The sequence below is a fragment of the Diceros bicornis genome, chromosome 4, assembly GCF_020826845.1.
Source record: "Diceros bicornis minor isolate mBicDic1 chromosome 4, mDicBic1.mat.cur, whole genome shotgun sequence".
NCBI classification, from domain to species: Eukaryota; Metazoa; Chordata; class Mammalia; order Perissodactyla; family Rhinocerotidae; genus Diceros; species Diceros bicornis.
The window spans coordinates 64801677-64827877 of NC_080743.1; the positions used below are offsets into that span (position 1 = coordinate 64801677).

Sequence of the window (26201 nt, forward strand, 5' to 3'; positions counted from 1 at the left end):
ACATGGCCTCTGGCATCCTGGGATGCTGAGGGACTGCTTCCCCTCTGCCTATCCCTAAGGGGCACATTCCCTCTCTCCCCTCTCCCTCACTGCCTCGCCTCCCTCAGTAGGGCCTGGAGGGGAGGGTGAAGGGGGCCAGGGGGGAGCACAGAGTGGGACAAACTGACGTCCACCAGCCAGTTGCTTAAGGGGCGGGAGGGGAGGAGTCCTTAGGGATCCTGTTTCAACAAACGTTTCTTTCCCGCGGAGGGGAAGGCGGGGGAGAGGGGGAGAGGGACCTATTTAAAGCTACCCTGTTGCTCGCCTGTCTCTGTCTGTTTGCTGGGGTCTCTGGCTGTCCTAGAACGGTAGTGTGGGCTTGGGATCCTCCTGGCGACCTCTCCAGTCTAGGGCCCCTCAGCCACTCTGCACCAAGATGGGCCGTGGGGTGAGTATCGCCAAAGAGCAGAGGTCGCTCTGTAGGGAGGAGCAGGGCTCTTTGGAGGGTGAGGGAGGCTAGAGGGAAAGGATGAGGTGGGGATGGCATGTGGAGGGAGGGGCAGAGAGAAGCTGACGGAGTTGGGCAGTTTGAACTTGCAAGTAACAGTCTCCAAGCTACAAACGCTGCCCACACTTACGGGCTCACAGGACCAACCGCTCTCTTCTTCACCAGCCACCCCCAGGATCAGCCCCACAGCCCTCCACACGCATCCCTCCAGCTCTCCCTCCAGCCCACCCGGCATCTCTATCCCGGCTTCTCCCTACCATTTCCCAGCGCTGTCTGTCCTCTCTCACCGCATCTCCTGGCATCCCAGCTGGAGGGGTAGTTGGCACTGTTAATCCTCCCCGCCTTCGCCACCCCTGAAAATATCCATTCCTCTGGGAGTCCCAGCCTGAGAGGATGGGGGTCCAATTTGAAATTGGAGAGGGGCAGGGGAGCATCCGTCCCCGAGTCACCAAGCAGTTCTGGACACCAGCTCCAGGAGCCCTGAGTTCTGGGGACAGCTGGGAGAGCTATGGAGAAGAGTGATGTGCCTGCAGCCCCCAGCCCGGCACCCCTCCGGATGTCCCGGATGTCCCGGGCAGCATTGTCCTCGGGCTCCAGGCCATGGGCTTTGAGGACTTTCCCAGAGGCTGGTGAGAACTGCCTGCACCCCCTCCCTCTCAGTCCACCCCTGCCCCTGGCATTCTGCAGCACTGGGTATGCCAAAGGGAAGATTAATGACCATGGAGGGGTTGGGGGGCTGGGCAGGGACAGAGCTTTGAATTCTTGGAAATGAAATTTCCATATGTAGAAAAGTGACCCAATCCCTTTACATACCACTCAGGCTGCTTTCCTTTTGTGGAACGCTGGCAGAGGAGGGCACAGGGAGGAAAAGGGCATGCTGAGTGATGAGAAGGTGCTGAGAAAAGAGGGTGCCTGGGGGGAGCTGGGGGGCAGTTTCTGGGCCCGGAAGGGGTCAGGCAAGGATATGTTATCACACTGAGTTTAGCAGCTGGGAAAACTCCAAGCTTGGACACCAGGGTTCCTGAGCTAGGGTGGGAGCTATAAATAGTGTGTGTGTGTGTGTGTGTGTGTGTGTGTGTGTGTGTGTGTGTCCACGACCCATGTGTTCTCTACAGGCTGGAGTTGATACAGATATTCGTGGATGAGCACCTGTGTTTGTGTCTCAGCAGGCAAATTTACAAACCTGCAGGCCTTCCAGCATGCTTGAGCATAGATGTCACTGTGTGCAGTGTGTAACGGTCTGTGAGGAGCTGTCTCTGAGGTGTAGGCTTCACAGAGGAAGAGGCCACAACTGGGGGAAGATATACCTTCAGCTGCACTGTGACATCTCTGGTTCCCCCAAGGAAAGGGAGTCCCCAGCTGAGGTGCAGGACCTCTGAGGAGAGGCCAGGCTGACCCTCCACTCCCCATTCCGAGTGGAGGGAACGAGGGGAGGTAGCCCTCTCCCCTCCTCCACCTTAGAACAGGGTGGACCCAACTCAAGAGGTCCTGCTTGGAAAGCAATTCAACTTTGACTTCTTCAGGGGACCCCAGCTGTCTGGGGTCCGCGCTTCTCCCCCAGCCTCCCTGAAATCCCCTTCACCTTCCCATGACAGTCAGGGAGCAGATCTGGTTCATTTGGGACTGAGAGGCTGGGTGAAGTGGGGGAATTTAGGGCTGGACCTTGAAGTTGAACCTACCAGGAGACTCCTGAAGAGGGAAAACCACCCCCTACCTGCCTCCCTCTCCTAGGATTCACTTTGCCTCTTATCCCTTTTCCGTGCGTCTTCTCTTCAGAGCAAGCCCTAACTGTCACCCCATGTGTGGCCATGACGGGCAGCATGGGAGTTGGGGGAAGGGATGAAACTGGTGGGAGGGAGCCTGCTCCAGCTGCCACCAAGAGGCTGCGGTGGGGGGGAGCGGTGGCTGATTTCCAGCTGCCCCCACTCTGTCCCAGCCTCTGGCTTTCTCAAAAAGAACTCTCTGTTCTCCTTTAGCATTCAAGACCCAGAGAGGAGGACTTGTGGTTGGGGAGGAGGAGTGGGGGGGCGGTCCTTGCTTCCTCTTCTTTCTTTCTTGCCTGGGCAGCCTGCTGGCCCTGAATCTCCACAGGCTCCTGGCTACAGAGCCTGAGGTCCTTGCCAGGACAGGAGGAGGGGGAAGGGGCAGTGTGTCTGAAGCTTCTACGCCTGCCTGCCAGCAGGAGAACTGAGTGGGAGCTTAGAGAAAGGGGTGCCGCATGGAGCTGCTTAGCTCAGCCACCATCCGACATGCCAAAAGTACGTGGGCTGGCAATTTTTGAAAACCATGCCTTTGATTTTCATTTTCACAAACTTTATTTCACATCTGCATGGACAGAAATTCTCTGGGCTCTGCTTCTTTGCCCCCAGCCACAGCCCCCTCCTCTATGCATGCCCAGGCCTGTTCCTGCCCCTGAAGCTCCAAAAGGTCACGCTGAAGCTTGGCCCTGCTGGTCTCTTGCCTCTTGTCCCTTCATTACTTTTCATCAATTTCTCAGCCCTACCCCACCAAAGACAGGACCCAAAGCATTGGGTTTGTGAATACAAAGCATTTCAATTCATTCAATTAAATGAGCACCCCCCACCCCCCACCCTCCCCCCTGCCACCCCCCCACCCCTCGCCAATAAGTCACCTGGGGAGGGGAGAGGTAGCACTTCTCACAAGTCTTTCCCCACTCCTCCTGTTGGATTGCTTCAGTCTTCCCAAGACAATCAGCCTTTAAGGAGCCAAAAATACACTTGGTTCATAGATGCTTCGTATAGAAACAAATGCAAGATTTACTGCCCACCTCTACCAAGAAGAGCAGTTCAGAGCAACATGGTGTCCAAATGCTCATATCCTTTCAGCTCATTAGTGTCTAGGAAACAACAGTGTCCACCTCTCACTGCACCCACTCTTCCCTCCAGTTCCTGATTTCACTGGTCAGACTTCTACCTCTCCAGGCACTAGATTCGTGATCTCTTATGATCAAGGCAGCTCTACATTCCTGGGATTGCTTCTGACTATTTGATGGGGGAAAAAAATGCATTATCTTGGAGCACAGAGGATTTTATGGCAGTGAAACTACTCCGTAGGATACTATAATAGTGGAAACATGTCATTATACATTTGTCCGAACCCAGAGAATGGACAACACATAGAATGATCGCTAATGTAAACTGTGGGCTTTGGGTGACAATGATGTGTCAATGTAGGTTCATCCATTGCAACAAATGTACCACTGTGGTTGGGGGTGTGGATAGTGGGGGAGACTGCATGTAGGGGCAGGAGTATATAAGAACTCTCTGTACTTTCTGCTCAGTTTTGCTGTGAACCTAAAACTGCTCTAAAAGAAAAGTCTACTTTAAAAAAATGTGTTATCCTGCAAAAAAGGGCATGTTAACCGTAGATCCTACCCAGATATCCCCTCTTTATGGAAAAAAACAAATTACACCCTAGTATAGAAAAGCTCATTTCTGAAAACCTAGCAGAGCCGTTAGGATCCAGTGGAGACATGGAGGCATGGGACAGAAACTGAGCAGCCCGCCTCTAACAAGGGCTCAATATCCCGAGGAAAGTGGGAGGAAAGGAGACTGGGGAGAAAGAGGGAGTGAGAAGGCCCTTGCCATGGCCACCCCAGGCCTTCCCCAGCCCCCCTCCTATCCTATCACCCCAAGACAGCCTCTCCTTGGAAGGAGAAATTCCCCACCCTCTCCCCTAGAAGTTCCCTGTGAGACCCTGGAAGCCTGGTGGAGGTGAGAAGACCGCAGGCCCTGAAGAGGAAGGGAAAAATGGCGGCCTCATGAGTTAAATGTTCACCTGATTTCATCAGAGGACCCAGGAATCCCTGGACCTAAGAGTTACATTCCTTTTAGTCTTGGATTTATTCTCAGATATAATTTCTTATATTTTGGACAAAAGGGGCCCAATTTCCTTCTCGCCCAATTGTGCTTTGGGACCTCAAGATCTGCAAACTGTTTCTTGCCTGGTAGTGGGCAGGCTGGCCCAGTAGGATGGAGAGGGCTGCAAGCACACTCCCTGCACCTGTTTCCTGGACACTCTGACCCCCCCAACTGCTGACCTCTCTCAGTCGTGAGCCCTGCTCATTCCATTTCCACACTCCAATACCAGACCCTTCAGCTCCACATCCTCCTCCAGACACTTCCCCCTGGCTCCCCAAAGACTCTCACTCCCCCAAATTCCTAACTGTCTCTACTCCTCTCTAACTAAAGGAGCCATGGTGTTGGGACAAAGACATTCCTACAGGGTGCTTCTGCTCCCTCAAACTGTGCCCCCCAACCCTGTCCATTCCCTTCCAGAATTCTAAATAGCATGGGATGGTGGTTTCTGAAGTTTTTGTTTATTTTGTTTTGAATTTAGCAGCAGAGTTCTTTCAACAAACAAAATCTTAGCAGAAGCCCAACTACTAAACAGCTAAGAGTGGGCTCCTGAGTCCGGAGCTCCTCAGCCTTCCCTGAGGTTCACACATACAGCCCCATGGCTCTGCCAATAGTTTCCAAACTGAAGGCCTGAAGGCCACTCCACCCCCCTTTCCTCCCTTGGGATGATCACTGCCTTTGAGTCCACTGGCCCCCACTCCCAACGCCTGGGCTCCTGGGCTGTCCAGTGGGAATAGAAGCTCCAGCCTCTGTCCTCCCTGACCCTCTGGGCTCTCCCTTCCTCCTGCAGGCCGGCCGAGAGTACTCGCCTGCAGCCACCACTGCAGAGAATGGGGGCGGCAAGAAGAAACAGAAGGAGAAGGAGCTGGATGAGCTGAAGAAGGAGGTGGCCATGGTGAGGCCCACAGCCTGCCTAGCCTGGCCCTGGAAAAGGGGCCCCATCCTGGGAGAGCTGCCCCCAGTGCTCTCAGAGAAGCTCGTGCCCACCCCTCCCATGCTCCTTGCCTCACTCCTGTGCCCCTCAATGCCCTCACATGCATTCTAGACACACACACTTAGCCTCCTTTCCCAAAGTAACTCAATTTCCCTTCTCCAGGATGACCACAAGCTGTCCTTGGATGAGCTGGGCCGCAAATACCAAGTGGACCTGTCCAAGGTGAGTGGAGGGGCTTCTAGGGAGGGCACCAAAGAGATGAGAGAACCATCCACCATCAGGGTGGGACAGTAATCCAACCCTCTTTACAGATAAGGAAACTGAGGCCCAGAGACAAGTGACTAGCTGGTGGCAGAACCAGAACCAGAACCCAGATCCCCTGCTTCCTAGTCCATAGCTCTTCTCCAGTGTACCTGGAAGCCAGGACTCCTTAGGAACCCAGGCCCCAAGGGGCCTCCGGGCAGGACTCTTCCTCTACCCTAGGCAGCTTCAGTGACACACAACCTCTCGGGGAACTGCCATACATGAAATAGCGAGGTGACCCATTGCTATGATTATGGTAATATGTTGGGGCCTTGCTATGTATACAGCACTGTGATAGATGCTTTATATACATTTCCCTAATCCTTACGACAGCCCTGTGAGATAGGTGTTGTAAACCTGCTCATTAAAGCAAGGAGACTCAGAGAGAGAGAGTAGAATCTGAAGGTCACGTAAATAGTAAGAGGCACAGTCGGATTGCCAAGCTCATCATTTTGAAAAATAAAAAATCATTCATCAAAAGTGTAGTGGGTGCTCACCTCCTCTTGCAGGCCTTCCCTGACTGCCCTTTTGAAAATTCTATGTCCCATTCCTTTACCTTACTTTGTTTTCCTTAATGACACTTTTCACTATCTGGCAGTAATACCTATTTACTGTGTGTCACCTCACTAGACCATGAGCTCCACAAGGCAAGGACTTTGTGGGTCCTGTCCATCTCTGGATCCCCAGAGCTGAAAATAGATCCCGGCATATAGTAGGGGCTCAAGACAGTTATTAAATAAATGAGTGGCCATATAGAAAGATAAATAAGTGGCCTCTGCCTTCAAGGAGCTCAAAGTCTAGCAGCAGAAAAGAATGCAAACAGAATTCCAATGTCATACAGTGAGTGCAGCTCTAGAATCACTCACGGGGTATGATGGGTTGCAGAGTGGGGCATCTGAACCAGCCTGGGGCTGGGGAACAGGGCCAGGCAAGGATTTCTGGGCAAAGTGGTGGGTGATTGCCAAAGCTCTGTGTCGTTGATGGTCAATAATGTAGGACTCTGCTTGAATCCCTGGTGAAAAGGGGAATCTGAAGGAAGAGAAACTGGGGGAGGACTCAACTGAGATGTCTTTCCAGGGAGCCTTATCCAGGCTGCCTCCAGAGGAGATATTGTGGCCCTAATCAAAATGTGTCTCAATCCAGTGATGACCAGAGGTGGGGCCACAGTCAGAAATCCTTTTCAGCCTTTAGGGCCTCCAATACCCATTGCAAATGCCACCTCCTCTGTGTGGCCTCTCTTGATGGTCCCCCACCACTTCCAACCAGGTGGGATTTTTCTCTCCACCTGGACATTTTTGCCCTGCCAAGGAGCTGGTGGGAGGTGCTGAGGGGCCGGGTTGGTTCTGGATGCGTCCTCCCACACCTCTCCTTACCTCCCTCAGGGCCTCACCAACCAGCGGGCCCAGGACATTCTAGCTCGGGATGGGCCCAATGCCCTCACCCCACCTCCAACAACCCCTGAGTGGGTCAAGTTCTGTCGCCAGCTTTTCGGGGGCTTCTCCATCCTGCTGTGGATTGGGGCCATCCTCTGCTTCCTGGCCTACGGCATCCAGGCTGCCATGGATGATGAACCATCCAATGACAATGTGAGCCGGGCACGCCTGACCCCTGGACCAGCCCATGACTCTGTCCTCCAACCCTGAATCTCCAATACACTTGGGGGGAACAGGGGACAAGACTCTCACGTCACAGTCCCACAGGCCCCTCTGCTCTTTAGGCTGAAAAGGGGTGAGGCTTCTATACATATATATAAACAGCCCCAACACACACTCACACAGTCATTAATGAATGAGGCAGCTCCTACTTTCCTTCACATTTAAGTAGGCTTGTCTGCATCCCTGGGTCTTCATCCCCTAGAGAAGTCTTGGTCCTGGGAACTCCCAGAGACTTTCCCTGTCCTTTCCAGTCTTAGGAGGCTGGGGATTGGAAGACTGATGGGGAGGTTGAAGACAAGGACTGTCCTCTACCATTTGCACTCCCAGTCACAGACAAAGGTGGCATTGAATGCTCATCCTGGGTGGCAGCTGCCCCTCTGGGGTTGGGAGAAGGGCAGATCCCTCAAACTCTTTCCCTTTACCAGCTCTATCTGGGTGTGGTGCTGGCAGCTGTGGTCATCGTCACTGGCTGCTTCTCCTACTACCAGGAGGCGAAGAGCTCCAAGATCATGGATTCCTTCAAGAACATGGTGCCTCAGGTAGATGACCGAGCTGGACTCCAGGCTGGGGCATAAAGTTTCCGGGAGATTCCAGCTCATCCCTTCTCAACTCCTGTGCTCTGAGATGGAGGCTTGGGCAGATAAGACCCTCAAGCTCTCCGCGCCAAGATCTAGTTTTGTTGCTAAGGGTGCAAGCTTTCTCCTCCTTCTTGATGGGGTTGGAGGAGAGGTGGGACACCAGTAGGAGAGGAAGGTGGGGGTGGAGATAAGCACTTCATGAGATGCCCGTGGTGTCCCCACAGCAAGCGCTTGTGGTGCGGGAAGGAGAGAAGATGCAGATCAATGCGGAGGAGGTGGTGGTGGGAGACCTGGTGGAGGTGAAGGGTGGAGACCGCGTGCCTGCTGACCTCCGGATCATTTCTTCTCACGGCTGTAAGGTGAGGAGGCCGTGCCAGAGCAACTGGCTAGGTCTAAGAAGCAGTCTGTATAGAGCTCAGAGGGACCCAGTTAGAGGTTTCAAGTTTGGGAGATCCAGGTCTGAATGCCAACACCTGCCCCATACCGCCCAGCTGAACCTTGTCTCGCATACAATGCCTATGCATTGTCTCCTGGTACCTAGGCGTTATGAATGCTCTGTGCCCCGAGTATTTCTTTGATATCCACTTTATAGCAGTCCTGTATTGAGTACCAATTATGTGTCAGATGCTTTATATGTATTCACATATGCTATCTAATTTAACTCTGCAAGAATGGTGTAATCATGCAGGGCTGTTGCATGTGGTCACACAAGTTGTGCCATGCAAAACCCTAGGAGGTGCCATTTTCATAGACTACAATGTTAGTGGCACCCCCTGTAGCTGTGCGATGCAGAGATTCTGGTTACATTCCCCATTTTACAGAAGAGTAAATGGAGGCTCTGTTGGTTAAGTAACTAGTCCAAGGTCACATAAGAAGTCAGTGAGAGCCAGGATTCCATACCAGAGCAGGGACAATAGCTGAGTAATGCTATAAATATGTGATGAGGGCAAGTATAATTTTGTCTCTCGTGTCATGGAGATTGAGTGCAGTTGGAGTCAGGAGACAGCTGTGTGTGCACCAGTGCGTCTGCCCATCTGATGACCACACACCCCCCTTCCTCCTCAGGTGGATAACTCATCCCTAACAGGCGAGTCAGAGCCCCAGACCCGCTCCCCCGAGTTCACCCACGAGAACCCCCTGGAGACCCGCAATATCTGTTTCTTCTCTACCAACTGTGTGGAAGGTGAGAAGCTGGCCTGTTGGGGAGCTCCTCATTCTAGTAACTGAGGGAAGAGCCTGAATCCTGAATCCCTAGTCAAGATTGGGGACTGTGGTTATACTTACTTGTCAAAAACCCTGCTACAGAGGAGACACTTGAGGGGGATATTACAGAAATAGTCCCCTTCAGAGAGCAGGGTATTGGCTGGGTGGCATGACTCCGTGGAAAAGTTACTTCCCCACAGGAAGATTTCTATTCTGTCCCCCCAGGACTGAGCAGATTCCCAAGCCTTCAGATATTGGGCCCCCTGTCCACACACATACAAACACACACACACTCATGTGCACCCCAAACTAGCCTTGACTCCTAGGAGTCTTTGGTTTGTTGATGGCTTCCATTTACCCTGGCTCTAGCACTGGTGGCTTCCTTCTCTAACGCTTGCTTTGACCACAGCTCCTAGCTGGGGGACCATCAGGAAAGCTTCCAGGCCAGGTGAACACTTGGGCCCTCCTTCAGGCTGCATACAGGCCTGTGCTTCACCAAAGGGAATCAGTCGTCAGGCACAGACTGCCTGGTTTGTCCCATCCCTGTTCCCGAGACCCGTGTGCTCTGTGGTCACGCCAGTGAGCTGTGTCAGGGCTGACTCGGAGAAGGAGTCGGGGGAGAGCCGCTGGGAGAAAGAGGCCTGACTAGACCACGGGCCTCAGAAAGTGGGCCAGAGGAGGCTTTGTACTCCACCTCCACACCTTTCCCTTCCCGTTACTCATTTCTCTTCAGCGCATTATGTTTCTCTGGGCTTCTCCCCTCCTTCAGCAAGTTGGAATTCCAATAAAAATCACCACGTATTAAACTCCCTAAATTTTTAACGTACTGAGATTTTGAATTTGCTCTACATTTCCCACAATTGGTAAAAATGCCTGGTAAAATATTTCCAGTGCTGATTCTGAAATTGGCTTTGACGAGAGGAGAGGAAATGAATGGAACTAACATCTGTTCATTGTCTGCTATGTGCCAGGCACTGGTCTAGGTGTGTTACAGCATCCTGTCATTTAATTATTAAAACAATCTCTAGGTAGGATTCAAGCAAGGATGCAGATCCAGGTTTGGCTCCCCCCAACATGCATGCTCTTCCCACTGAACCACACTGCCTCCCCTGAAGACCCCTGTAATGTCAACCTGAGGGTCAGTAATTGCCTAGCTTCTTCTATAGAGATTCATGCCTAATATTGAGAAAGAAAATCTTAAGACTACATGAAAAATCCATAAGTAGTGCTTTACCTTGTGTTCATAATATACTTTTGGATGATAACAAGTATGAGATTGATTTTACTGAAATACCACAGGCAATATTTTTATTTCACTTATTGAATCACCTCAATTTGAACTTTGAGTTTATTTGCAAGTCTTTTCCCCAGGCCCAAGTATTAGAGAAAATAACTTGCTGTTGTCTTGAGTCTGGGACTGGTGATCTACACAGGGACAGGAAGCCAAGTACGGCACAGTCTACTGAAAGCGACCTCCAGGATCGGAGTCCTTGGCTCGTTTACTCTGTGATATTTTCCTTTCTCAGGAAGTAGGATGGGACTTCAGTTCCTGAGAGCCCCCAAAGCACCGAGCCTGGTGTCTGCTCCTGTGTTGCAGGCACTGCCAGGGGCATTGTGATTGCCACAGGTGACCGGACTGTGATGGGCCGCATAGCCACTCTGGCCTCAGGCCTGGAGGTTGGGCGGACACCCATAGCTATGGAGATTGAGCACTTCATCCAGCTGATCACAGGGGTGGCTGTGTTCCTGGGGGTCTCCTTCTTCGTGCTCTCCCTCATCCTGGGCTACAGCTGGCTGGAGGCAGTCATCTTCCTCATCGGCATCATCGTGGCCAATGTGCCTGAGGGTCTGCTGGCCACTGTCACTGTGAGTGGGTCAGACTGAGGTGCCACCAGGGGAGGGTCTTGCTTCCCTTTCCTCAAAAGCAATAGAGGCTTATTGCTTTTCATCAATTTTTCACTTCCAGCCCCTAAAATCACATATCATATTCTCATTTAATACATGGCTTAGAGTATGAGTCTGAAAAATGTCAGGTTGGGCTACACCTTGGCTCTAGTTTCCCTCCTGGTGCTTGTCACGATTGTCTTTTCTCACAATCTCACGATCTCATTTCCCCCCTCAGTCTGGAGCCCATCCTCGCCAACTCTTCTGTAAATGTTCTCTCAAAGGTCACCAGTGACTAACTAGACAATCCAGTGACCTTTTCTCAGCTCTCATCCTTAACTCTGCTGCTGAAATGGATACTGCCATCCACCCTCCTAGAATTCTCTACTTCGTTGATTGCTGTGACTTGTCGCTATCCTGGCTCTCCTCTCCTCTGTGCCCTGCATGTCTCCTCCTTCTCCCCCCATGCTGATTCTCAAGCCTCAGCTCTCTGCTCTTCTCCTTACGCCCCTAGAGTGAGCCCATCTCCTCCCAGTTTCCAGTGCCCGTTCTGTGTGGATGACTCTCACATCCCTTCGCCCAGCTCTAGTCTGGCTCTCTCTGGAGCTCTAGCCAAATATGTTCAACTCCCTACTAGACATTTCATCTAAATATACACCGATGATCTCAGTTCAACACGTCTAAATTCAGCACATTCACTGCTTACACCTAGGTCCCACTGTGTTTGTGGACAGGGATCAAGGGAGGAGTGACAGAGCCATGGTCTGGGATAAGGTCATGGACATCTCCGACTCCAGGCTCAGCCCTTTTATATTCTCCTCTCTACCAGGTGTGTCTTACCCTGACAGCCAAGCGTATGGCAAGGAAGAACTGCCTGGTGAAGAACCTGGAGGCGGTGGAGACGCTGGGTTCCACCTCCACCATCTGCTCTGACAAGACGGGCACCCTCACCCAGAACCGCATGACTGTTGCCCACATGTGGTTTGACAACCAGATCCATGAGGCTGACACCACTGAAGACCAGTCTGGTGATTGGGCCAGAGGGGGTGAAGGAGACTGGAGGATGTTCAGGGCACTGGCATGGCGGGGAGGGTGGGGGTGAGATGAGGACTCTAAAGGGGAGCCAAACTCCTGGTTCTCCTTCATTTCCTCCCAGGGGCCACTTTTGACAAACGATCCCCCACGTGGACGGCCCTGTCTCGGATTGCTGGTCTCTGCAACCGTGCTGTCTTCAAGGCTGGGCAGGAGAATATCTCTGTGTCTAAGGTAGGGGGTCGGGGGCATCTCCATAGCCTGCCCACCTTGCTGATACCCAGCTTTCCTTCTTGTACCCTGTGGCTGCCTTGGGGGCTTTGGTGCCCTCCTCTCTTGGTCCTCAACTCCCTCTCTGGCCCCATCACGACACTGAATTCTCTTCTGGCAGCGGGACACAGCTGGTGATGCCTCTGAATCAGCTCTGCTCAAGTGCATTGAGCTGTCCTGTGGCTCCGTGAGAAAGATGAGGGATAGAAACCCCAAGGTGGCGGAGATTCCTTTCAACTCTACCAACAAGTACCAGGTCTCGTTGGGGAAGAGGGAGGGACAGAAACAAGGGGATGCACAGAGCCATGGGGGAATCATCAACAGGAGGAGTAGGGGCACCTGAGGATCATGTCCTCTTACCTCTGCCTTATCCCTGGGGTAACTTATATGACTACGTGTCTGGTGGAAATTACCCCCTAACTCCCAAACCTTCATTCCTTACTACAACCTGTCACCCTCTCAACTCTTCTTCCTGTAGCTCCCCATCCTCTAGGCTCAGTCCCTCAACCTTCCATCCCATTGAGCCATACTTCTGAAATTTCCTTAAGGTATCCCTCAGCCTGTAGGCCTCTGTTAAATGCCAAGAATGCAGTCTCAGCTATGTCCTATATAAGCCATAGAGGTAAAGCCCCACTGAGAAAGTACGGTGGTGGGGGGTGCTGATGAGAGAGCCATCCAGCCTCTAGCACAGTGCCTGTCTTAACTGATGTTAGTAACTCTTTGTGGGGTGAATGAATGTCCTATGGGAAGGTGATTCTCAAGTTACAAGGTTAAGACTATGAGGTCCAAACACCCCTCCACACGTGGAGACTCTCCTTATATTGACAGTGGTTGATAGACCAGGGGTTATTTTATTAAGGCAGGGTTCCTTACCAGCCTCTGTTCTGTTCCAGGCTCCATGCTGGGCACTGGAGCCACCAAGACAAGTATGGCCCCCTCTGTAACTGCCTGTCCTCTCTCCAGCTATCCATCCATGAGCGAGAAGACAGCCCCCAGAGCCATGTGCTGGTGATGAAGGGGGCCCCAGAGCGCATCCTGGACCGGTGCTCCACCATCTTGATGCAGGGCAAGGAGATCCCTCTGGACAAGGAGATGCAAGATGCCTTTCAGAATGCCTACATGGAGCTGGGAGGACTGGGGGAGCGTGTGCTGGGTGAGGGGCCAGAGCTGGGGAGCAGGGCTGAGAAAGGGTTCCCAATTTGGGGTGGGGGGGACTGGGGGCGTCCAGGCAGCCACCTTGCTGCTCTCACTCCTCCTTTCTGTGCTCTTTCAGGGTTCTGTCAACTGAATCTGCCCTCTGGAAAGTTTCCTCGGGGCTTCAAATTCGACACAGATGAGCTCAACTTTCCTACAGAGAAGCTCTGCTTTGTGGGGCTCATGTCTATGATTGACCCTCCCCGAGCTGCTGTGCCAGATGCTGTGGGCAAGTGCCGAAGTGCGGGCATCAAGGTACTGGCCTCACTCCCTTCCCACCATCATCTCCTTCAAAACACCAAAGCTTGAGGGACTGCAGGGGCTGCTGCCCCGAGAATACCCAGGCCATTGGGTACTCCTTACCACTGACTGAGAGGAGAAGCTGCCATCTGCAAGGAAAGGTCGATGCCTGCCTTGGGGCCCTCACCCTCATCCTTTTTGCTCAGAGTGACCGCTTTCCCATGCCCATGCTCTCCCTCCCTGGCACAGATCATTCTGTTCTGATTTCAAGCTGATCTGGCACCCCTGTCTTGGAGATCTGGTTGTCTTGCCTTCCCAACTACTGCCCACTCTCTCTAGTCATTTGGGATGGGATTAGCAGGCTCTTGTCAGCCCCCACTCATAACCTTGTAGACGGGCTCCGGTCCTCATCCCACACCCAGCACACCTCTCGCAGGTTCTCCTGTCTGACTGCAATTGCTTCTCAACAACCACTCCCTCCTCCATAGTACATTTGTTCTTCATTCAACAAATACTTATTGTTTACCAACTATGTGCCAGGCACTGATCAAGGTGCTGGAGTTCAACAAACAAACAAACAAAAATCTCTTCCATCTTAGAGGTTACTTTCCTTGTTCCAAGATACAGTTCTTTACCATCCCCCTAAACCTATCTAGTCACCAATTCTGGTACCATCTCTTGCTCCTCATTTGTCAGCATCTCACCTATTACCAAATCATTTTAACTCAACCTGTCTACCGAGGGCCAGGTACTGCGCTAGGCACTGGGGGTACAAAGATGAGTAAGATAGTGCCTGGCCTCTGGGAAAACAAATGCCTTTATAATTAATCACAGAATAATCATAGTAGCTAGGGTTGTTGAGCACCTACTATGGGTCAGATACTCAAAACAGCCCATTGTTTCGTGAGGCTTTATATGAATCAATCACTATTCTTAGCGCTAAACCGGTATGATCTCGTTTAATCTCCACAACAACCCTATGAGTAAGCACCAGTATCTTCCCTTTTTTACAGAGAGGAAAACTGAGGCACAAAGTAACATGGTCCAGGCCACATAGTAAGTGGTAGGGCCAGGATTTAAACCCAGGCAGTCTGCTATTTCTTAATCGTCGCACTAGAGGACTTGTGTGTACCTATGTGATTTCTGAACCCCATAACCACTCTGCCTCTAAGATAGGCATCACTATCCCTACTTAAAAGTAAAACAAGCTGAAAGTAAGTAGTTTTCCCAAAATAAAACTGCTGTAAGAAGTGGATTGGCTATATGAAGCATTGTCCACTTGTCTGGAAAGCACATACTCCCCCTGCTTGTCAGGCTGCCTCTTATCATGATCAGAACCATTAGGCAGACCTGGAAAAAGTACCTCCATGGGAACTCAGAGCAGGGAGCAGTTAATTCTGCCTCAGAGAATGTTTTACAGAGGGCATGATATTTGATCTGGGCCTCGAAGGTTGAAGAGTATTTTGTAAGGCAGTGAGGAAGAGGAAGCCATGTCAAGAGCAGGGAACAGTGCGTACCGTGCACGGTTAGACTGTACTGGGCATGTGTGTGGGCTGTGGGGGGAGGTGGCAGAGCAGCCTGGAGATTGAGACTGGAACGTTGGGCCAAGGCCAGTTGGAAAGACTTTGCTTAAATGCCAGACTTGGGCTTTATCCTGTGATCCACAGAGAGCCACAGGTGTCACAGGGCAGATCTAGCTTGTAGAGGGCTACCTGGATGGAGGAGGGACTGGATTTAGAGAAGAACTGGAGTCACGGAGACAGAGTAAGAGGCTTTTGCAATAGTTCAGGCAAAGGATGATGACCCGAGTGAGGGCAGCGACAAAGGGAGTGGAGAAGAGGAGTTACATTTGAGAAATGTTTTGAGAACTTGGTGAGCAAACTGGGTATGGGAGGTGAGGAAGATACAGGAGACAAAGGGACAGAATGAATTGAGAAGATAGTATCTAAGGCAGGGAGTAGAGGAGCAGGATGGGTGGGGGTGGTGGGAGCAGAAATCATGAGTTCAATTTTGACCTTAAGTTTGAAACGTCAGTAAGACACCCAGGGAGAGATGTTTCAGGAAAAGTTGGAATATGATTTAGAGCTCAAGAAAGAGATTCAGGACTGGAGATTTGAGTCTCATTAGCACATGAGTGCAAATTAAAAACCTACTAGTTTATTTTATTATATTGCCCAGGAAGCGAATATGGGTTAAGAAAGGGGAGGAGAATGAAACCCTGGGCTATACCAACATTTAGGGGCAAGTAGAGGAAGAGGAACCAGTGAAGGAGGGGAGAGGGTGGGAAGTCACAGCTAACATTTGCTGTGTCCACCTAATGCCATTTACTCTTCATGACAACCTTGAAAGGTAGGACTCATCTTCTCCACTGTGCTGAGGCTCAGCGAATGGACACATCTAAGGTCCTATAGCTGGGGAAGGTCAATGCATAAACTTGGGTCTGCCATCCGACTCCAAAGCCACTTCTTCCAGTCTACTTGGCTGCCACCTTGAAGATGGTGGGAAAGAGCATGAAGAGAGATGGAGGGGAACCAGGAATAAAGGAGTCCGCAGAAGCCAAGGGAGGATAGAGTTTCAAGGAGTGGGTGTTAACAGTGCCAAATGCCTCAGAGGGTCAAGTAGGATAAGGACTGCAAAGATGCTTTTGTTTTTCAATTGGGAGCCCAGCATGGCCTTTGAGGGTCAGTTTCAGTGGAGTGGTGGGAGTGGAAGAGAAGATAGTGAGGCCTAAAGTAGCTTCCTTCTCAGTGTCTGTGGGATTTGCCCCACAACCCACACATGCAAATGCTATCCTAATCCACCTCTGAATCAGCTTATGCCTGTAATAGCCTCTTAACTGGACTCTCAGATGCCAACCATCCTCCCTATCCGACTCCATCCATTCTGCAACAACGGCAATGAACATCATCATGGTTAAGGCAGGAATTACCTTCTTCCCACATAGTGAACAAATATCAGAGGCAGATGAACAGGCGGTAGAAGATGGACAGGAGGGAGGGAAGGGATATCTCCCTCTTGAATCCTACTCTGTCCAGTTAGATTGCCTGCAACAATCATATTGGACACTAAGAAAACCGTGTCCTAGTTCCAGCTCCCTATGGCCTTGAGCAAATCACGGACACTCTCTAAGACTTTGTTTGCTCATTGGCAAAGTGCGGGAGCTGTTAAGGGTTCTTCCAGCTCTGACAGCCTCGTATCTCATAAAATCCAAACTCCTAAATAATCTTTGAGGCTTCTCTTCCAGGAGACCCTCATTAACTTGCTACTCTGTCATAGAGGCTTTCATCCATTAAAGCAAACTATCTCTGAGCCCCTGAACACTTGTCATCATCTCTCCCCCTCACTCACCCACCCAAACATACACTCATACACACCCACAATTCCATTATTTGGGGTGGGATTCCACTATTTTGACCGGCCCCACCTTCTAGGGGTCTGGCTTTTCCTGACTTTGGGAAAGGAATAGGAGGAGGAAAAACCTTAATACTGCTTTCCTTTTCTCTTTTCTCGTTCCCTTCAGGTGATCATGGTGACTGGGGACCACCCTATCACAGCCAAGGCCATTGCCAAAGGTGTGGGCATTATATCAGAGGGCAACGAGACTGTGGAGGACATTGCAGCCCGGCTCAACATTCCTGTCAGTCAGGTTAACCCCAGGTGAGGCCTTTGCAGGACCCTCAACTCCTGATCAACCCATCCTATCCCACAGAATGCTTGAGGTCCCCTGGGGTATTTGGATAGCACCTCTGGGAACTTTACAGGCCTTGCCTCTTGTTCCTCAGTCCTGTGTGTGTGTCCAGGCTGTGCCACTGATTAGCTGTGTAACTGTGGAGAGGTCACTTTCCCTTCCGAAGCCTCCATTTTCTCAACTACAAAATTAGGATGGTGTCTACACTGCAGCGTGGCGATAGGAGTAGGCTATATATAAGGAACTAGCACATGGCCTAGCAAACTATACTGATGACTGTGATGATGCTGCATGGTGAGGATTTAGTGTCACTTCCTCAAAGGGAGCAATGGGGGAAGCAGGTCACTGAGCATGGAGGAAGAGGATTGAAGCTGCAGGGAAGCCCGACTTAGCAGGGAGACTTGGAGCCCCAGCGTGGTGAGGAGAGGTGGCGGGGCTGGCTCAGGCGCCAGGGAATCAGCTGCCTCTGCCCCTGCCCTCCAGAGAAGCCAAGGCGTGTGTGGTGCATGGCTCTGACCTGAAGGACATGACACCGGAGCAGCTCGATGAGATCCTCAAGAACCACACAGAGATTGTCTTTGCCCGGACGTCTCCGCAGCAGAAGCTCATCATCGTGGAGGGCTGTCAGAGACAGGTGAGCAAGGCGGGGGAGGCAAGGATGGGGCGGAAAAGGAGCATGGGGCCAGGGGCCGGGTATGTGCAGGGGCTTCACCCTCCAGCTCTGGCTGTATCTTCTCCCCAGGGAGCCATTGTGGCGGTGACGGGTGACGGGGTGAATGACTCCCCCGCGCTGAAGAAGGCTGACATTGGCATTGCCATGGGCATCTCTGGCTCTGATGTCTCTAAGCAAGCAGCTGACATGATCCTGCTGGACGACAACTTTGCCTCCATCGTCACAGGCGTGGAGGAGGGTGAGGAGGCTAGGTGGGCTGCGATGGCATCTAGGATGGCTGAGGCCGGCACATCTGCTTCCCGTGCCTTGTACCCCACTTACAGAGTCAGCTCAGGATTCAGGCATCCACCGCCTCCTTCAGCTTCCCTCAAACATAAAATCTTCCCCTCTCAGGAAGATGGGCAGCTTCAGGGGCTAGGGGTGGGGAAGGGTCCCTCTAATCTCCCTGATGCCCTCAGAACCTCCCCACAGGCCGCCTCATCTTTGACAACCTGAAGAAATCCATCGCGTACACCCTGACCAGCAACATCCCCGAGATCACCCCCTTCCTGCTCTTCATCATCGCCAACATCCCCCTGCCTCTGGGCACCGTGACCATCCTCTGCATTGACCTAGGCACTGACATGGTGAGGCCAGGGGTGGGCGTAGGGGACAGGCAAGGCAATCACGTGGGTGCAGTGGGCAGGGATGGGCAGCAGATGGAAGGAGGGATGTAGCAGGGGCAGCTGATCAGGCTGTGAGGGGTGAGGAGAAGATGAGGATAGGGCTTGGAATGTGATAGAGTCTTAAATGTTTGTTGAATTGTGTCAAAAGTTCTTCACTGCTGATCATCCTCTGCTCCTGTCATCTCCCTTCAAATGCCCTCCTCTCCCCGACTCCCCACTTCACACAGGTCCCCGCCATCTCCTTGGCCTATGAGGCAGCTGAGAGTGACATCATGAAGCGGCAGCCAAGAAACTCAAAGACAGACAAGCTAGTGAATGAGAGGCTCATCAGCATGGCCTATGGACAGATAGGTGCGGCGGGGCACTGGGGCTCAGGAGGGAACCCCAAGTGTATTCTTTCTCCAGCTTTTGAAGGGATGAACCCTCACCAAAATTCCAGGTCAGGTGCCAGCTCCCCAAGGGTCAAGGACTTTCATCTCTGGCCTGTAGGGGCTGGCCCCATCCTCCTGCCTTCTCTGACCCAGGCCTTGCCTTTTGCCCACGACCCACAGGGATGATCCAGGCACTGGGTGGCTTCTTCACCTACTTCGTGATCCTGGCAGAGAACGGTTTCCTGCCATCACGGCTGCTGGGAATCCGCCTTGACTGGGATGACAGGTCCATGAACGACCTGGAGGACAGCTATGGACAGGAGTGGGTGAGTAGGGCTGTGCAAATGCAGACACATGTGTATGAGAGGGTGGGGCTAAATGCCTGGCAGGAGTGGTCAGTAGTGGCCAACTGGGACTGGGGGCTAAGGGTGGGTGAGGTGCCCAGGATTTAACAGCTGCCCTGAACCCTGCTACACTCTGGTCCTACCCTTCCCCCTCCCACTCTCACCTCTCTCTGCCCGCCCTCCCTCCAGACCTATGAGCAGCGGAAGGTGGTGGAGTTCACGTGCCACACGGCCTTCTTTGCCAGCATTGTGGTCGTGCAGTGGGCTGACCTCATCATCTGCAAGACCCGCCGCAACTCGGTCTTCCAGCAGGGCATGAAGTGAGCGCCCACCCCACCGCACACCCACCACCCAGGCAGAGTGCGCTCTGGGCACGCTCACCAACCCACACAGGCTCTCCTCAACTCTGGGCCCAGGCCTGCCACGGGGACACCAGATTTTCCTTATCCAGCTGTATGTCCATAGCCATGTTTGAAATTGATGAGAGAAGAGGAAGGAGTGATATGACCATTTCCAATGAGTTTTAATTTTGTTCCTAAAATGTACTTTGTTATGGTCTCCTAGCTTCCTTCCTTTTCATGTTCTCTCCATACTTCTTCCCTTCCTTTCTTCCTCCATTTCATACTCTAGTGACACCCACCCCCATCCTTTGCCCAGCCCTAAATATGGGGTCTCCTGTGCTGCCCCACACTCAGCAAGTAGCTCTAGTTTACAGCCTCGCTCTGTGGTGATGGTGGCATCCACATGGCAGCTGTGAGCTGCTCAAGGTCAGGTTCAGTGCCTTCTCATAGTGTGAGTTACCATGAGCCAATCAATGTGCTACATGATTCAAAAACATCCTTTAACCTCACAATAGCTCTGTGAGGTAGGTATTATTTTCATTTTATGGATGAGACCCCAAAAAGGTTACATGATGTACACAAGGTCATCCAGCTGTAAAGGTTCACCCGGGTCTGTCTGTAAAGCCCACACTCCTGGCTACCACACTGGGTGGCTCACCTATCAGACTCTGGCACCTGTGAGGTCCTCAGTAATTCCTCTGTGGTTCTGGTGCGGATGGTGGTTAGTGCTGAAGGGACCATTCCTGTTCTATTTTCTTCTACTGGAAACAATGGATACAATTCCCCAAGTGAGTTTTGTCACAATTTTTTAGTATGGGCGGGGGAAAGATACCAAAACCCTGGTGAAGTTACTGGCATTTAAGATCCCAGGGAGGGGCCGGCCCCGTGGCTTAGCGGTTAGGTGCGCACGCTCCGCTACTGGTCAGCCTGGGTTCGGATCCCGGGCTCGGATCCTGGGCGCTCACCGACCCACCGCTTGTCGGGCCATGCTGAGGCAGCGTCCCACATACAGCGACTAGCAGGATGTGCAACTATAACATACAACTGTCTACTGGGGCTTTGGGGAGAAAAAGGGAAGGAAAAAAAAAAAAGGAGGAGGATTGGCAATAGATGTTAGCTCAGGACCGGTCTTCCTCAGCAAAAAGAGGAGGATTGGCGTGGCTGTTAGCTCAGGGCTGATCTTCCTCACAAAAAAAAAACAGATTCCAGGGAGAGGAAAGTGCAAAGTCTGTTAGATAAATAAAGGTAACACAAAGGAAGAAGATTCCTGTAAGCTAAAAACACTACCGGGGAAAATGTAGCGAGACGAGAACAAGGAGCAGAGAGTCTGAGAAGTTGGGTCCAGTTCTGGGGCTTGCTTACTGTGCAGCACATGGGTGACACAGGAATGTGGGAACATGACCAAACTGGCTAAATCCAGCCCATCTAAGAGGCAATGAAAAAGAAACAACATGAGAGTCAGGCTGGATACAGGGAAGGGGGACTAATGCCAACAAGTCACCTGGCCCAAGGCAGCCTCAGTTCCTCAGGCCCCACCTGGGGCCCTGGGCTCTGGGGTCCTCAGAGATGCTATTTGCATTATTAAAAAGCTTTATGGAAATCAAGCACTTACCTGTGAGAAGGCTCCTAGGCTTACTGAAGCGTATTCTTAGGCAGAAGCCTAAGTATGAAGCATAGTGATCGCATGTTAATACGCAGTTCGGTTTGGAAGCCATGGATATTTCTACCTAATTTTAATGAGGAAATATAGTCATTATAACAAATGCACTCATGAACAAATGCAGCTTGAGAGGCAAAAATCAATCAAAATGTGGCCTTTAGAGGAGAAAAATAAGATGAGTCCTTAGTGATTGAAAAGTTTGGGAACCACCGGCTTAAGCCATAAAGAGGGGCAGTGCATAGGTTATAAAAGGTTGAGTAACAATATGACTGAGCACTTTCTGTGTTCGAGAGCTTTCCACACATTATCTCCCATCATTTCCCCAGCAATCCTCTGCTTTAAAGGTAATGTCTCCATTTTACAGAGAAGGAACATGAGGCTTAGAGAAGTTAAGAGACATTGCTTACAACCAAAAGCTAGTAAGCGGCAGAGCTGGGAGTAGACCCTCCCTCTGTGACTCCAGAACCTTATTCTACCCTGCTTTTCAATTCTGATATAGTGACCATATGGTAAGTACTTACTATCCAGTAAGCTTCCCTTTGCTAAGTACTTTACATTCTCTTCTTTATTGAATATCTATGGCCAACAACTACCAGAGGCTAAGAATGTATGAGACATATATGGGTCCTGAACTGAAGGAGCTTTCAAAGCAGCTTGCTGGGAAGAAGATACTTTCACAGAGTATGTGCCTGGAGCAATAACAAGATTATAAACTGTGTGAGGGCGGGCCCCATGTCTCCAGACCACGGCATCTCCAGCACACAGCACATCACCCAACATATAAGCGATGTGCATTTAATGGATGAATACATGTGGTATAGCCAACAATCAGAGGTAAAATCTGTAAGCAGAAAAATTAAAGAAAATCTTTCTTTGGTTACATAAAGCACGAGAGGAGGTTGTTTGAAGAGGGTGCGGGAAAAGGTCATTTATAACCCTTCCCTGGCATTTCTTCTCGCCTCTTTCCCTTCCACCACCAGGGCTCTCCCTGGATCTCTCCCCTTCCTCATCCTCTTTTCAAGTGCTACCTACTCTCCTTTATTTGCCTCTCCAGGAACAAGATTCTGATTTTTGGTCTCCTGGAGGAGACAGCGCTGGCCGCCTTTCTGTCTTACTGCCCGGGCATGGGTGTGGCCCTCCGCATGTACCCGCTCAAGTGAGTGTCTCTTTAGAAGGACCCCTTCTAGGATCCAAGTTCTAGTCCATTCGAATTCTACTTGATGTGACCAAGCTCTGATGCTCCTGACAGGCTCCCCTGTTTCTTTCAGAGTCACTTGGTGGTTCTGTGCCTTCCCCTACAGCCTCCTCATCTTCATCTATGATGAGGTCCGAAAGCTCATCCTGCGGCGATATCCTGGCGGTAAGCACCTCCAAACCTCACCCCGACCCCCAGCCAAGTACCACCCCCCACTGCTGGCTACCCCTCCAGGGCTCCAAACCCAAATTCCATTCCTACTACAGATCCTTGCTCCTTTTCCTCGGCACCCTTACATCCTGGGGTCCCAGGTCTAGGAGCCCTGACTCTGGTGAACCTGTTCTCCCCACCCTCTTACTCTCAGAATCTGGTCCCACCTAACACACAATTGGTTTCCGAGGCCCCCCACCTTCCACTTGGAATCATAGAACATCAGAATTAGAGGAGTTCTTTGAGGTCATCTAGTCTCACCTCCACATTTTACAGATAAAGAGAGGCACAGAAGTGAATTTCTTTGTTCAGGGTCATAAAGCAAGGAGCGGCAGAATTGGCACTAGAACCCAGACATCAACCAAGTTTTTTTTTTCCAACAAGCATTTCTGATCACTTACTGGAGGTTGAAAATGGATGGCCTACAAGCCAAATATGGTCCATGGATATTGTTTGGTCTGGCCTCCCTATATTGTGTGGGTGTGGTGTGTTTTGTTTTGTTTTTTCGGTGAGGAAGATTCACTTTGAGCTAATATCTGTGCCAATCTTCCTCTATTTTGTATGTGGGTCACCACCACAGCATGGTTTGACAAGTGGTGTATGTCCTTGCCCAGGATCCGAACCTGCAAACCTGGGCCACTGAAGCAGAGCACACCGGACTTAACCACGATGCCATGGGGCTGGACCTGTGGATGTGTTTTTTAAATTGGCCCAATATCTAAAACTTGGGAGCTTTCACATAAAATCTGAATTTCTGACTTCTCCTGAAAAATCATAAGAGCTATCAACCTCATGGCCACATTTCTGCACAACAACAATGGACAGCTGCCCTTTAGAACTCGTCTGTTACCTGAATAGCCCCTGTAGCCGTTTGCATTTTCACTTCCAACCTACTCTGTGCCCCTCCTCCACTGTGCTAAAGACAAGTCTCTCCTTTCCCCTAATCTATGACCCCAGCTCACTGGATTTCCTTCCCTCTCCCTTTTCACCTGCCTGCAACTACTTCCCTCAGTGCCTTCACCAGGCTTCTTGTACCATCTTGCCTCTTGTACACCCAGGCCCCTAGAGGATTTATCTCTTACCTCCTTTTACGCTCGCTCATGCTGCAACCCCACCCCAATCTCTCTAACAGGCTGGGTGGAGAAGGAGACATACTACTGAGCCCACTGGAAAGAAGAACCAGGCACAGAAAAGATGGGGTGCCCTGGACGTGTTGCAGGGATGGTGATGGGGAAGGGTGGAAAAAACTGGGGTGGTATTTTGGGGGAAGATTTGGAGAAAGAGAATGAGGCAATTTAGCAGGCTAAGTTGGGAGCAGTGGGTAAAAGAGCTTGGGGTGATTGCCGCATAGACCTAAATATGAGCAATCAGATTAGACACTATATGTCAGGGTCCCCTCCCCAGATCCTGCTCCATCCCACTCCACTAGGTTGTCTTTTTGTCTGAGGAGTTGAGGGTTACCCCATCCCTTCCCATTCCTTATCCCTTCACCCCCACCTCCCACTAGAACAGATCAATATCCAAAGGCAGACACCTGTCTAAACCGGGAGGAGGGAAACCATCTCAGATCACCAATGTCCCTTTATCTCTCCAGCCTCACTCCACTTCCCACCTTCATCCCTCCTTCACTTCCTGCCCAACTCTGTCCCCTGCTTCCCACTCAGACCTGGAAAGCACAAATGGTTCCTCCTAGTGTGTGCTAGGGCCTGAGGCCGGAAAGGGAAGCTGGTTGGAGAAGCCGGCTTGTCTCCCAGTCAAGGCTAGTTAGGAACCTCTAGAGGAGGGCTGGGCAGACAAGTGGGAGGTTTGGGTATGGCAGAGGAGGGAAACAACAAAGGGAGAGAGACAGGAAAGGAGAGAGCATCAATGACAGGACATTTGACAGATGTATTGAGTCTCCACATAGTTGTGGGCTCCAGCTCTGTGTCCTGCCCTCTGAGAGCTCCCTGCCTGCAGACCAAATCCAAATGTCATCAGAGTAGCAGCAGAGGCAGGACCAGAAGGCAATCCGGGGAGCTTCACTGAGATTCCACACCCGTGTGCCATAGAGTTCCCACTGCACCTTGGTTTGTGGTCTCTTTGGTTCACAAGGCCCAGGTGTCACAGATGCTCCAGCTCTCTCCATCACACGAAGTTTGGTAACACCCCGCCCTTTAGAATGCTAAATCCTCAGAGTTCCATGTTGTTCCAAGAGGGATAGCCGCCAGTACATTCTCTGGCCCTCCCACCCCCTTCCCGTTTATGCCCAGGCAGATGAACCTGCGTCATTCCCAGGCACTGCCAAGCCAGTCCTGGAAGAGAAGTCGCCTGGCAACCATCTGTAATTGGGGTGGAGAAGTTCCCAGAACCTTCCTGTCTTCCAAGGACATGCAGAATCAGCTTAGGTCACGAATGTGGTCAGAACCTCTGGACAACAAGAGGGAAGGTGTTTGGAGACCTGCCTTTGACCTCTCAGATGACAGGGCTGTCCCTCCCCTGGCAAATGCCCTTCAGCTGATGATCATTGTGCCCACTTTCCCTGAGATGGGCAGTTGGTTTCAGGTTCCTATGGAAGATACTTTTCCTTCCGTTACCCACTCCCCACCTAACCCTTTTGCTCTGCAGGCAGCTCTGCCCACTCTCTAAGCCTGGCTTAGAAGGCACTGGGAATGTGCTATAGTGGAAGATCCAGATGAACCAAGCAAGTGACAGAGACACCTAATGAAAATGGAAGACCTAAGGCAGAAAGGAAGGAAGCACGAAAGATAAACATTAGGTCAGGCCCATAAACAACCTCCCAAGGCTATTACTTCATTACACTGGAATTCTACTTTATCAGAAGTACCTTGAAATAAGTGAGTCATTGCCTTGGGCTTGGAAAACTAAATGGGAAACCATATTAACTTGGGCCTGATTAATTCGAGATTTATTGACTGTGGATAAGTTTATCTTTGCACAATCAATAAAAATGGCATTTGTTTAGTAAATTAAAGGGCATAAACTATATTGCTAGGGGTGGCATATTTAGTCTACCTGAAACAATACTTTTCAGGCACTTTAGGAATATCCATTTAGAAGTAGTGAGTGCATGGGCTAATTATCATCAGTTCTTATGTTATTTGTTAAAGAAACATCTGCCAGACCTTCACTTGGTGACCTTTTGTAAGACATTAGTTTGAAGTACCATATATGTACTTGAAAATAATAAAGTTGCATTTCTTTATGAAAAAAGAAATCTCTTCCATAATTCAGATTTTTTTTTATAAAACTGTTGTTGTTTTTTTTTAATTTTATTTACTTATTTTTTCCCCCAAAGCCCCAGTAGATAGTTGTATGTCACAGCTGCACATCCTTCTAGTTGCTGTATGTGGGACGCAGCCTCAGCATGGCCGGAGAAGCGGTGCATTGGTGTGCACC

At 51.0% G+C, this 26201-nt stretch overlaps 1 protein-coding gene across 3 annotated transcripts; it reads left to right on the top strand.

Moving 5' to 3' along the window:
- The first annotated feature begins 350 nt into the window (after positions 1-350).
- ATP1A2 (ATPase Na+/K+ transporting subunit alpha 2) lies at positions 351-26003 on the top strand. Of its 3 annotated transcripts, XM_058539563.1 has the most exons (23): positions 351-427; positions 5156-5260; positions 5462-5521; positions 6985-7188; positions 7683-7796; positions 8060-8194; positions 8901-9018; positions 10636-10904; positions 11752-11950; positions 12079-12188; positions 12346-12480; positions 13188-13377; positions 13498-13673; positions 17179-17315; positions 17830-17980; positions 18089-18257; positions 18491-18645; positions 18912-19035; positions 19236-19381; positions 19589-19719; positions 22455-22556; positions 22669-22760; positions 23938-26003. In XM_058539563.1, the coding sequence occupies exons 1-23, from the start codon at positions 416-418 to the stop codon at positions 23964-23966; spliced, it is 3063 nt and encodes a 1020-aa protein (XP_058395546.1). In that variant the 5' UTR covers positions 351-415; the 3' UTR covers positions 23967-26003. The 3 variants fall into 3 exon arrangements, with proteins under 3 accessions (XP_058395546.1, XP_058395548.1, XP_058395547.1); XM_058539565.1 differs by lacking the exon at positions 19589-19719; XM_058539564.1 differs by lacking the exon at positions 12346-12480.
- The last annotated feature ends 198 nt before the right edge of the window (positions 26004-26201 follow it).